Source organism: Panthera pardus, unplaced genomic scaffold (assembly GCF_024362965.1).
Source record: "Panthera pardus isolate Hobbes unplaced genomic scaffold, ASM2436296v1 HiC_scaffold_13, whole genome shotgun sequence".
Lineage (NCBI taxonomy): Eukaryota > Metazoa > Chordata > Mammalia > Carnivora > Felidae > Panthera > Panthera pardus.
In genome coordinates this window covers 139,802,961-139,816,439 of record NW_026526688.1, presented here as the reverse complement: position 1 = coordinate 139,816,439, position 13,479 = coordinate 139,802,961, and the positions used below count along the sequence as shown (strand labels likewise).

Below are 13,479 nucleotides of genomic sequence, written 5' to 3'. Positions count from 1 at the left end.
GATTTAAAATTTGTAAGTAGTCTCATTATTTTTTATGTTTATTTATTTATTTTTTGAGAGAGAGAGCAAGCCGGAGAAGGGCAGAGATGGAGGGAGAGAGAAATCACAAGCAGGCTCCATGCTGTCAGCACAGAGCCCGATGCAGGGTTCCAATTCAGGAACTGTGATATCATGGCCTGAGCTGAAACCAAGAGTTCAATGCTTAACTGACTGAGCCACCTAGGTGCCCAGTAAGTAGTCTGTGAGTGGACAGATTTTTTATTGCACAGGTTTTTCCTTAACATTTTTTATTCTATGCCCTTTTTTGGCAATCTGGTGAACCGATGGATCTCTTCCCAGAATAATTAAGTGACATTAAAATAAAAAAAGGTTTAAGGAATCCAATTATATTGAAATATAATTATCAATTCTGTAAACACACACACACAAATTTTTGATATAGAAATATATGCTACTTTATTAATTCATTAAATAATGAGAACTGAGAACTATCCTAATTTTGAAGTTGTGTTACTTATAAAAGATATTTCAAAAATATCTGAAGAATTGTATGTGATATAGGATACCTGTAATTACTATTGGTGACAATACTTTTGTGAATAGCGGCCTACATTTATAAATGAAGGAAATGATAAATTACAGTTGGAAGTAAAAAGAAAGAGTTTTTTTCCCACCCAAGTTCACAATCCTCAGGTTTGAAACCCCTGTGGGGTATATATAGAAGCAACTAAAGTTAAATTGCTTCTACTTCAGAGTTTTATTATAATAAAAAATTCTTGGGGAGCCTGGGTGGCTCATTCAGTTAAGCATTTGACTTCAGCTCAGGTCATGATCTCGTGGTTTGTGAGTTCAAGCCCTGTGTTGTGTTCTGTGCTGACAGCTCAGAGCCTGGAGCCTGCTTAGGATTCTGTGTTTCCCTCTCTCTCCGCCCCTACCCTTCTCACACTCTCTCTCGCTCTCTCTCTCTCTCTCTCAAAAATACATTTTAAAAATTAAAAAAAAATTAAAAATAATAAAAAATTTTATGTACTTGTATCTTACTTCTTGTTATATAGAAATGGCAAAGGCCACCTTTCCTATTGTATATACATCATAAAGAATACCTTTTAAATAAAATCAGTGAAAATCATACAAAGAACTAAGAGTATACCATAAATCCTCTCATGCAAAATGCTTCTCCATAGTTGACAGAATTTTGATTAAAACTGGCAACAGATTACCCTATTTTGAAGTCGTCTTCCAGATAAAGAGATGTCAAGTGTTTTAATTTTAAGAATTGAAATAGTTCAAAGAAGATAATGTGTAACACGCCTATGATTAAAATACACACAATACTTGACTTCATGAAATTAGTATACTATAAAGTGAGAGAAATGTTCAACAAATGATTACATAAGTAATCATTTAATCTTAATTTCATTTAAGTATCACCAAAAATGTACCATTGGGTAACTTTTTGAGGATTTTGGTTAAAATTTTCAATTTATTTTTAATGTTTATTTATTTTTGAGAGAGAGAAAGAGACAGAGTGTGAGTGGGGGAGGAGCAGAAAGAGAGAGAGGGAGACACAGAATCTGAAACAGGCTCCAGGCTCCGAGCTGTCAGCATAGAGCCTGACACGGGGCTAGAACCTGAGACCAGAGAGATCATGACCTAGGCCAAAGTGGGATGCCCAACCGACTGAGCCACCCAGCCACCCGTTGGTTAAAATTTTAATATAAAATATTCTAGAGGGGATAGTTGCGATTTTGATGTGTTTCTTGTTCCTCATGCTAATTTGGTACAGCTAATGAAGTATATGTCATAGTTTCAGAGACATATTTAGTTAAATGTTTGAATTCTTTGCTTTTCCTTGCAGAGTAAAATGGTCACTTTCTAGCTTTCAAGGAATTCAGTGGTTCAGTTTCTGAATATGAATGGGATGATACTGGCCTCTTCTAGCAAATAACAAGCACCCCGAGGGAACTGTCCATGGATCTCTGTTGTCAAATGGTTCTAATGACATATATGCCTTGAATACCTCTGAAAATTAGAAACCTGTTTCTTCCCAAAAATTCCTTGTCACTCTGAAACAGTAAGTAACTTCTACTCAGTATATAAAACATTATGCACATTTATTTTATGGTTACTCAGAACAACACAGAAACGTAATTCTAATTTTTAAAAATGCATATTGATTTCTGAATAGCCTTGGAACCACTGCTAACATTTTAAAGAATATTTCATTGTCTTCCAGTTTGCAATCTCTTGTACTCCATGAACAGTTTTTGTAACGAGCTGCTCCGAAGACGTGTTACATGAGAATTGCCAAAATCAATAGCCCTGGGCAGTCATTCCCAACCCTGGGGAATATCAGAATCATTTAAGAACTGTATTAGTTTCTTAACATGGCTGCAACAAGTTACCACAATTGCAATGGCTTAAGACCAGAGAAAATTTATTTTCTTACAGTTCTGCAAGTCAGGAGTCTGAACTGAGTCTTATCAGGCTAAAATCAGGTATTAGTAGAGCTGGTTCCTTCTACAGGCTCCAGGACTGTTGTCTGTTGCTTGCCTCCCAGAGCTCCTGGTGACGGTGAGCATTCCCTGACCAGTGTTGCATCTCTAGTCTCTGCTTCCATGGTCACACTGCCATTTCCCCTTGAGTAAGCTAATCTCCTTCTGTCTCCCTCTTACAAGAACACTTGTGACTGCATTTAGAGCCCACTAGTAGGTCCTCCTGGACAACCTCCCTAGCTCAAGATCCTTAATCTAATCACATTTCAAAGTCTCTTTTGCCATATAAGATAACATTCACAATTTCCAGGAATTAAGACCTGCATATCTTTAGAGACCATTATTCAGCAAACCCCACAGGCTTCTCCAAATGGCACTGAATCCTAGAGAAACTGCCCTGTCTTTCCCTTCAGGGAGAATCATCACCATGGGAAATCTTACCACTACTGCTCTGAGACCTTCTGGTTATTTGGGGCAGGAAAAAAAAAAAATGAGAACCACTGTCTGAAGTATAAGGAACACTGTCATTTTTGAGTTATTGATCAGGTAAATGTGAAATTTTGAAATTTTAATCTCTGAACAATGAACAAATCACTTCATAAGATATTTACATAAAATATGAAATGATTGAATGAGAATGTGTGACAAATATTATGGACTCTGTTCAGAGCTTTATATCAAGGCTTTCTATCTTTATAAGAGCTCCTGAGCATGTGATCCCCAAGGAAGTGGACCATGGACATAATCTAAATGTGCCTGAGAACAGACATTTTTAAGCTCTTTAGTCATGTTTCAGCTGAAAGATTAATTTTTTAAATGTTTATTTATTTTTGAGAGAGAAAGGTGGAGAAAGAGAGACAGAGCGTGAGCAGAGAAGGTACAGAGAGGGAGACACAGAATCTGAAGCAGGCACCAGGATCTGAACTATCAGCACACAGCCCAACATGGGGCTCAAACCCACAAAGCGAATTCATGACCTGAGCTGAAGTCAGACACTTAACCGACTGAGATACCCAGGCACCCCAGAAACATTAAATTTAAATGTTTCCCACTAGTACTTCATTTTTTTTAATGTTTATTTATGTTTGAGAGACAGAGAGAGAGAGAGAGAGAGAGAGAGAGAAGGCATGCAAGAGTGGGTGGAGTGGGGGCAGGGATAGAGGGGACAGAGGATCCGAAGCTGTCTCTGTGCTGACAGCAGACAGCCTGATTCAGGGTTCAAACTCATAAACCGTGAGATCATGACTTGAGCAGAAGTCGGATACTCAACCAACTGAGCCACCCAGGTGCCCCTGCCACTAGTACTTTGAAAGCACTCAAACAAAACAAAATTTGTACAAAACCAAGCTGAAATAAATGCATCTCATTTCACATTAGAAAGTCATATTACTGGTAACAATAGATAGTCAAAGTTAAACTGATCCTTAATAATTTAACTGCTAAGAATTATTTAGCTAACTACATTCTAAGTCCAGCGTTGCACAAACATATTCTCTAAAAGGAACAAAGTAAAACAAATATCCTGCAATTGCACCACAACACCCTTTGACACTCTCAAGATTGTTTCACAAGGCTAAAGTCCCTGTGCCCCTTTCGTCACATCACCTCTTCATTTTTCCCTAGCTCACTTAGCTTCTACCTTAACTCCTATCTGCACTTTGTTGGCATTCCCTTGCTTTGGCCATATCCAAGGTGCATCATCTGTCACTGGCTTTCCATTTCAATTGTTGATGGAAACTCAGCTGGATACAGACTTAATCCTCACCAGGACCAGACCTGAGTAGACACTGCTGTAAAGCAAGCAAAGCTTCTTTCAGGGGATTATACTGAACAAATCTCTCCAGTGGCTTCTCATCATCCCTGGGGTGAGCTCAAACTTCCTAAAAGACAGAGGAAGCCTCCCTAAATGAGATTCCTACCTAAATCCCAAACCATCTTTCACACTTCCCTTTCACTGGCACACTAGGTAAGCCTCAGCCTAGTGCTCCCCAAAGCATGCCAGAATAACTCAGTATAATTCCACACACACACTTCATCCGAAATCTCTCTCAACTGCAAACATCTTATTCATTATTCAAAACTCAGTGTGGGGTCATCAGCCCAGTCAGGTTTCTCTGAAACAATCCCGTGACTCTGGTAAAGCCCTCCTCCTTATGTTCTTAGTGTGCTTTACAAATGTTGCTATTGGGACACTCATGCCCCTCCATTGAAACTTTGCCCACATTTTTGGAGCATCTAACAATGCTCCAAAGAAGCCCATTTTAGTTTTCGCATGTCTTTTTAAAAAATCATATACTTTGACACTTTTGAGCCCTCTGATCAATAATAAATGAAACTGCAAAGTAAGGAAGGAAAGGACATCCACCACGGCCAAATTTAAATTAAAAAACCAAGGAGCACAAATCATATTAGGGCACCTTTCTGCTTTCAATTTGACTCAAGAATGTTAGCCACCCGAAAATACCATATCTAGGATGATCGCGATTACAACAGGAAACTGTCTGAGCATAAACTGCTATGGCAGGAAACTGATTAGTTCAGCAAAGAGACAGGATGCTTCTTGTCTCTACCATTGTCTGAGTTAATTCTATACCTCTTATATGGGCCAACTGCTCTGCGATAAAGGATTGTAAAGTTGACTCATGAAAACGGACTGAAGTACAATTAATAATAAATGCAGGAGTGATGCAAAGTAGTGCCTGAAGTTATACGGAACTTGGAATTAGTCAGCAAAGGTGAGGGAGAAAAAAGGCAGTCTAGTAATATTAGGTACAACACCACAGTGATCTACAGAATATAAAGTTCTACATAATATGCTGATAATAAAAAGAATACTATCAAACTAAGTAGGAGGTATGCTTTGAATGAGTGCTTCTTCAGGATAATCTTTTCTATGAAACTTGAACAATCCAAATTGGGTTGCGTGAAATGTGCTGAACTTAAAAATTTTTTTAATGTTTATTTATTTTTGAGAGACAGAGTGTGAGCTGGGGAGGGGCAGAGAGAGAGAGAGAAAGACACAGAATCTGAAGAGGCTCCAGGCTCTGAGCTGTCAGCACAGAGCCCGACACAGGGCTTGAACTCACAAGCCGTGAGATCATGACCTGAGCCAAAGTCGGATGCTTAACTGACTGAGCCACCCAGGTGCCCCATAAATGTGCTGAACTTTATTACTCAACATTCCATCCTGTGGTAGGCAGAATAATGGTCCCCCCAAAGCTGTCCCTGGAACTATGAATAATTTTCATTACATAGCAAAAGGGACTTGGCAGATATGATAAAGTTAAGGATGCTGAGAGGGTAGATTATCGTGGATTATCCAGCTGGGTCCAATTTCTTCACATGGTTTCCTAACATTGGAGGTCCTTTCTCAGCTGGCTGAGACCCGAGGGAGATGCAACTACAGAAGAATAGTCAGAGAGATGCAATGTTGCTGGCTTTGAAGATGGAGGAAGGGGTCCACGAAACAAGGGACGTGCGTGGTCTCTAGAAGCCAGAAAAGGCAAGGGAACAGATTCTCCTCCAGAGCATTAAGACAAGAATGTAACTCTGCCATTCCCTTTTAGCCCCATTTAGTCCAGTGAGACCCATCTTGGATATGTGATTAAATCACTGTTAGATAATAAGTTTGTGTTGTTTTAAGCCACGGAATGCAGAGCAATTTGTTCAAGTTGCGATAGAAAACAAATATAAACCTGTATTCTTTCAAAGGTGTTACTCAAACAGGAAAAATAACTCAAATAAACCATTGTAACTTCAAAACTGCCTGTGCAACCCTAACATCTGCACACAATTTATTTCTAAAATGTTTTTTGAGAGGCAAACAGAGATGGTCCTGAAATAGATTTTCCAAAGAGGTAATGAAAGATTCAATAAGCAACTGACAAGAAAACCTGACAGATTAGCAACTTCTCCCCAGGAATCCAACAGAAAGTATCATTCAACTTACTGGAAATTCTTTTGTACTGGAGTAGAAAGCCCTTTATCCCTACTACCTCTTCCCCCACCCTCTCACCTTCTCCCTCCAAGCTTCATTTTGAAATGTTTTTTAGATGAAGTTTTATAAGAAACATTTATTGGCATGCATGTTTTCTAGAACTTATTATAGTAATAAAAGCTCCTAAAATTCAGTTTGCTAACTGAAACTTTGCTGTTGTTGACCAAGTGGCATTGATTCACAGTCCAGGCCTTACTTGACATCTCACTGCTTTACAAACAAGTAGAGTTGAAAATCCTCCTTACTCACCACTTTGCAGCACAGGGGCCAAAACCACCACATCAAACCAATGCCCAGTAGTAGCAGTAACACCAAAATAGCAATGATGGCTGCAATCCCATTAGACTAGAAGAGGCAGAAGACAAAAACAAAGTGGTCAGTAAAGCGCAGAGTTAGATCCCAAATACATGTTTTTGTTTTTGTTTTTTAAGGAAACACCAGAAAACGATGCGAAAAGCATAATGATGTCAAATCAGAGTTCTATTATATTCCTTTAAATTCGGTAAATTCCTTTATAGTCTATTTCATATATGTTAAAACAGTCAATAATAAATACGAAACCTTCCAAAGTGCTATAGACACTTTTAAATGATGGCTTAAGGAATGCAGGAAAAATCACTATCTGGGGTTATATGAATGGACAGTCTGGGTCTCTATCTTTATAGTCTCTGGGAATGGATTATTTTGATTGCAAGCATGATTACTTCTAGGCAGAATGTATGCAGCATTTTCCCAGACTTTTTGATGATAGAAAACTACTTGCATTATGTATTTAAATGCCAGGGCAAGAGGAATATCAAAAATCACCAAGCAAATGAGAAACCAACAACAATGGTTCTTGTTGGCAAACGGTTCATACGCATCGGTGCAAGAAAGCAACCTCTGCGCTCACATATCAGAAGATTTCTCACCACAGCTCAAGCACTAACCACTCAAGAACCACACTGGTGTCTGCTCGCTTCCTAATGCCAAGATCCTCCAGCCCTACGGAACCTGCTCTTACCTCTGCCTCCAATCCCCTTCCTGTAACCACCACCTACTCATCCTACAGTGCTCAGCTTAAGTCACTTCCCCAGGAAGCCTGTCTTGCACCCTGTGGCTAGAAAATGCCCCTCCTTGAAATAAACCATAAGAGACTCTTAAGGATAGAGAATAACCTGAGGGTTGATGGAGGGGAGGTGGGTGGGAGATGGACTAGATGGGTGGGTATTAAGGAGGCACTTGTTATGATGAACACTGGGTATTGTACGTAAGTGATGAAACATTAAATTCTACTCCTGAAACTAATATTACATTATATGTTAACTAACTAGAACTTAAATAAAAATCTGAAAAACAAACAAAAACAAAGTCTTCCATCAACTAATAAAAATTTTCTAAAAAAAAGAAAAGATAGAAAACATCTCTCTTTATTACACAATTCATAGTTCTCTGTACTTCAATCTTTAACATTTATCATAATTTATTTATTTTAAAATTTTTTTTAGTTTTTTTTTTTAAATGTTTATTTATTTTTGAGACGGGGAGAGAGACAGAGTGTGAGCTTGGGAGGGGCAGAGAGAGAGGGAGACACAGAATCAGAAGCAGGCTCCAGGCTCTGAGCTGTCAGCACAAAAGCCCGATGCAGGGCTTGAACTCACAGATCATGAGATCATGACCTGAGGTGAAGTGGGACACTTGACCCACTGAGTCACCCAGGCGCCCCCCTCCTTTTTTTTTTTTTAATGTTTACTTACCTTTGAGATAGAGAGACAGAGTGCGAGTGGAGGAGGGGCAGAGAGAGAGGGAGACACAAAATCCTAAGCAGGCTATCAGAGCTATCTTATCAGAGCTCCAGGCTCTGAGCTGTCAGCACAGAGCCCCACGAGGGGCTCGAACTCACGGACCAGACTGCAAGATCATGACCTGAGCCAAAGTCATACGCCTAACCGACTGAGCCACCTAGGCGCCCCTGTTTGTTTACTTTTGATAAACTGATTTCTTTAATTTCTCTTTTCTGCCACTATTCGTTAGGAGCTCTAGAAAGCCATGGGGTTACATCCAACCTACTTACCCATGTACATTCCATGCTTGGCATTTAAAATTATGAGCTTGGCATTAAGAAAATGAACTCTAAAAAACTAGGCTGCAAAAGCCACTGATGCGAAGACTCGTATTTACTGAATTTTTAGTGTGGGGATAAAGTTCCCAACGGGACAAAGCGTGTCTCTAAAATCCTACTCTGGTATCCCCAGTAATAATGTTTTGTTTTTTGTTATGTGTGTCTTTCTCTTCCTTCCTTCCTTCCTTCCTTCCTTCCTTCCTTCCTTCCTTCCTTCCTTCCTTTCTTCCCTTCCTTCTTTCCTTTCTTTCTTCCTTTCTTTCTTCCTTCCTTCCTTCCTTCCTTCCTTCCTTCCTTCCTTCCTTCCTTTCTTCCTTCCTTTCTTTCTTTCTTGGAAAGAATGCAGGGAAGGAAAAAAATGTAAATAAATCAACACACTCTCCAGGTGGAAATTTGGAACCTCATGGGCAGTTTTTCAGAAATACATGTCCTGTCATTCAAAACAAATAAATACAAGCCCAGAGGTCAGAGTGAGCTACTTGTATCACAAGAGCTGACAGCGAGAGGGGTGGCAAGGTGTGGGGGGACTCAGCAGTATCTGTCTTAGAATGGCACTGCATTAAAAGTATTAGTCTAGACTTTTAATTTTAAGTAAGTTGTTTAATTTCTCAGGGATGGTTTTCTAATCTACAAAACAAGAAAGCCAGTTGTTCCCAAAGCATGAAACTCTTTGTGAAAAAAGCCATTACTATTACCTCTCTCTTGTAGGCAATCATTCTGCATGTTAACATACTTTTAAGTATCTGAATGGTTCTGCAGTAAAGAAGTTCAACTTACATCAGCACAGAACCATTGTTTTTCTCATAACATTTGAAACATCTAAATATTTAAATTTAGGATTCCCTAGAATCCACACTGAGAAATGATGGGATCGATCAAAGCTGAGAGACTTTCTGATGTTTCAGTGACAACGGTGGTAGTATTCAGTCAGAACATTTTATAGTGGGATTTAAAGTGCAAAACATAATGCCATACACACAAAAAGAGATAATAATCACTATGTAGACAGTTACATGTAAATAACTGAGAAGAGAAGAGAAGGTAGTTTTCAAAACAAGTGGCAAGAAGTGCTAGCCAAATACACTTGGTTCAGCTAATCAGAAAAATCTTGACACATGCTTATCATTTCCCTGTACCACCAGTTATTATCACAAAGGAAGAAAAAGGAAAAACGATGAGCATATAGTGGCTTGGAAGCTATCCCAAAACAGATCAATTTTTATAGATACCGATTACTAGCAGCCTTTCAGTTTTAATAAATCTACTTTTAAAATAATTAATTCTCAGAGCAGCATAAACCATAAAACATTCATTACTTTCAGAAACTTTCAGAAGATTAAGATTCAACTACACATGAACAATTAAAGCTATCCTTTGATTTCTGATTTTGCATCTGAAAGGAAGAGGGAACAACCATAGGAGGTAAATTTCTGTAGCTGCTATTAGGTTGCAAATGAACCCAAACTGGCACCACCAAGGTATCACTTAGAATCTTTGATCATTTTATTTAACTTTTCTCACAGAAGACAACAAAAATAACTTTCGAAACTTCACACAGGCACACACTATCTTCACCGAGTTCTATCATTCACTATATGACCATTCTTAAGGCTCTAGAAGATGCAACTACATGATATTTACCATAAAGAATTAACCTAAAATATGAGAAATAAAAAGACATGGACTCATGTAGCAATTTCTTGATGTGGAGTTTGGTAGAATGAAAATATAATCTCAAATCTAGTTGTTAATATATCTGAAATATCTAAATCACTCACTGTCTTGCACATAGAAATTCGTGTGTGGTGTGTGTGTGTGTGTGTGTGTGTGTGTGTGTGTGTGCGCGCGCACACATGTGAGAGAGAGAGAGAGAGAGAGAATATAAATACTTTTCAGAAATTTTTCCAGGCAAATATCTAAGTTCTCTGTTCCTAAAGTCAAAGAAAACAATTCAGAACACACATCAGGCTACCTAAGAAATACTCAAAGTACATCTTTCTACACAGACTTCTAAACATTCATGAACAAATCATGTGACTCTCCACAGCCTTGATTACGCTAAGCTCTAAAATCTAGGCAAACAGGAATATGACAGGAAAAGAATGTCAAAGAAACACATAGAAAAATGTGATATCCTATGGGAGAAATGCTGTCAAATGCATAAATTCATGATTCTACCTTCAAATATAAGGTCTTATATAAGATACTTTCCATCTGATTGTTTATGTACAGAATGAATACAGCATTCCCTACCAGTCTTTTCCCACATTAGGATCTAGTCACAGCACTCATGGAAATGGCTCACCATTTGTCTGTGCTATACAGTTTTCAAAAAGGTTCTATGAACATTTGGTTTCCTCTTTTCTTAGAATTCAAACTCTGTGTTCAGAAATAAGAACATGCAACCAGAAGATACGAATCTGCTAAGATTTTATTGGTGTCTTTTTTTTCTTTCTATGATAGTGTCATTAGCAGGAAATTCAGAAATTCATACTGACAGAATATACAGTAGATGGGCTCACCATGATAGGCAGTTAAAGTTCTTAATTTTTCCTCCAAAAAAATAACTCTATTAGGAACATTAATAAGACACTATGCACATCCACATGCAAATATATATTTATTATGACAATATTATGTCAACGGACTCCAAAGATTCACCTTCAATAAAATTAAAAAGAAAATACACACTTTCTTTTTCTTTTTAATTTTTTTAACATTTATTTATTTTTGAGAGACAAAGAGAGATAGAGCATGAGTGGGAGAGGAACAGAGAGAGAGGGAGACAAAGAATCTGAAGCAGGATCCAGGCTCTGAGCTGTCAGCACAGAGCCCGACTCGGGGCTCAAACTCACTCACAGTGAGATCATGACCTGAGCCGAAGTCGGACACTTAACCGACTGAGTCACCCACGTACCCCGAAAATACACACTTTCTAAAGACCTACAGACCTAATCTTTATCATATTTAACCTGAGCATGATGGAAAGCAGGTCAAAGGAAGCAAAGAATATAATATAGCCCAACCTTGCCATCAGTACCGTAAGTATATGACACAGTCCCTGGATGCCCCAGTCCCAGAAATTAGCTCAGTTAACTGGATACAAATTCAGGCTTTCCCAGTTCTGTTGTTTTCATTTTCCAGAGCCATTATCAGAGCATGAAAGACTTCATCTTGAAAGGGAAATAATTTCATTGTTCACATAGCTTTATAAACAAATTAAGGAAAGGTCAAACACATAGACTTCAGTCCTAACAGCAGACAGCAAGATGAAAACTGCAGAATTAGGAGACAAATGAAACTAGCCATGATGACACATAGATCTGTGTCACAGGCAGAAACTACAAGCCACTTTTTAAATAAGTAGGTGCCAAAGTTACCAAGTTGGACAAGTCTTCATGAAGCCCACAGGTTAGTTGGAGAGACAAACCTTGAGCAAGGGTTGAGCAAGGAAGGCAACTACGATAGAGACAAGTAAAAGTAGAGACTAACCTGGTCTATAGTTCTAAGAGGACCACTTTAAGGAAGTAAGAAAGCGCAGGGAGAAAGTATAGTAGAAATAGTGGCTTCTTGCAAGGACAAGAGAAAGACAACTTTGGGCGGAACATAGGTAGAGGGGATTTAGTAGCACCTGAAGAAGCTGAAGAGAGGGTATGAAACACAAAGTTCTCAAAAGTGGTAGTTCTTTTTAATACAGAGAGACTTGGACATCTGTTGGATTAATGTCCATTTATTGGATACCCTTTCTTTTGGCTATTTGTTGGACTGAATCTTTCTAACCATAGTTTTGAAAAAAATGGCATTCTCACATGTCTGTGAAGAGTAGGTTGTGCAAGTTAGCTGAGGAGTCCAGTTTAAGACTTACTACCCAGATGATGGTTATAGCTATGAAGCCAAAACTCTTTTAAGGGTTAACTGAGGACATACCAGAGCCTTGAGCTCGACAGTGGGGTAGAAAGAACATATTTTGTAGTCATGCTGGACACACTAAGTTTTTGAATTTCATCTGCATATGATTTCCTTTTCTCCATTAAAAGTAAGTTTTCCAATCAAAAACTTCACTCTGCGTAATGTAAGTGAAATTCTAGCTGAGAGAATCATAGAAGTACAAAAACAAATCAGTCACAGGCGCCTGGGTGGCTCAGTCAGTTAAGCGTCCGACTTCGGCTCAGGTCATGATCTCACTGCTCATGAGTTCGAGTCCCGCATCAGGCTCTGTACTGACAACTCAGAGCTTGGAGGCTGCTTTGGATTCTGTGTCTCCCTCTCTCTCTGCCCCTCCCCCCGTTCATACTCTGTCTCTGTCTGTCTCAAAAAAAAAAAAAATAAGCATAAAAAAATTTTTTTAAACAAATCAGTCAGTACTGTACTTGCAAAATAACTATGAGAAAGGAATCACTCAAAAATTTCAAAAGTGTTGTAAGCTACCAGAAAATAATTAATCACAGCAGCCACATTAAACAAACAAACAAACAAAAAAAAAACCACAAAAAACAAAAAACAGAGACTCAGAGAAGGGGAAATGGGTCTCCACAATTTTTGTTTCTATGTATTTAGAGTTCAGGGAAGAAAAATCAGTAACAGAATGGGTGATGATTTCATGTTCTGGATTCTTTTGGGATATTTGATATCAGGAATTAGCAAACTATGTCCCAAAGGCCAAATCAGCTCATGTGTTTCATAAGACCCTTGGCAAGTTAAGATTTTTTTCTTTTATCTTACTACATAGCCAAAAGAAATTAAAACAAAAACAAAAACAAAAATGTTATGGGGCACCTGGGTGGCTCAGCCAGTTGATTGTCCAATTCTTGATTTCAGCTCAGGTCATGATCCCAGGTTGTGGGATCAAGCCCCCCATCAAGCTCCACACTTAGTATGGCGCCTGC

General features: G+C 38.6%; 1 protein-coding gene across 1 annotated transcript in view; it reads right to left on the bottom strand.

Moving 5' to 3' along the window:
• The window catches only part of ANTXR2 (ANTXR cell adhesion molecule 2), a 149,220-nt gene that overhangs the window by 69,774 nt on the left and 65,967 nt on the right, over positions 1-13,479 (bottom strand). Inside the window, exon 12 of the mRNA XM_053901463.1 lies at positions 6,742-6,837. Coding sequence (XP_053757438.1) covers positions 6,742-6,837 — 96 coding nt within the window. The remainder of the gene's footprint in view (positions 1-6,741; positions 6,838-13,479) is intronic.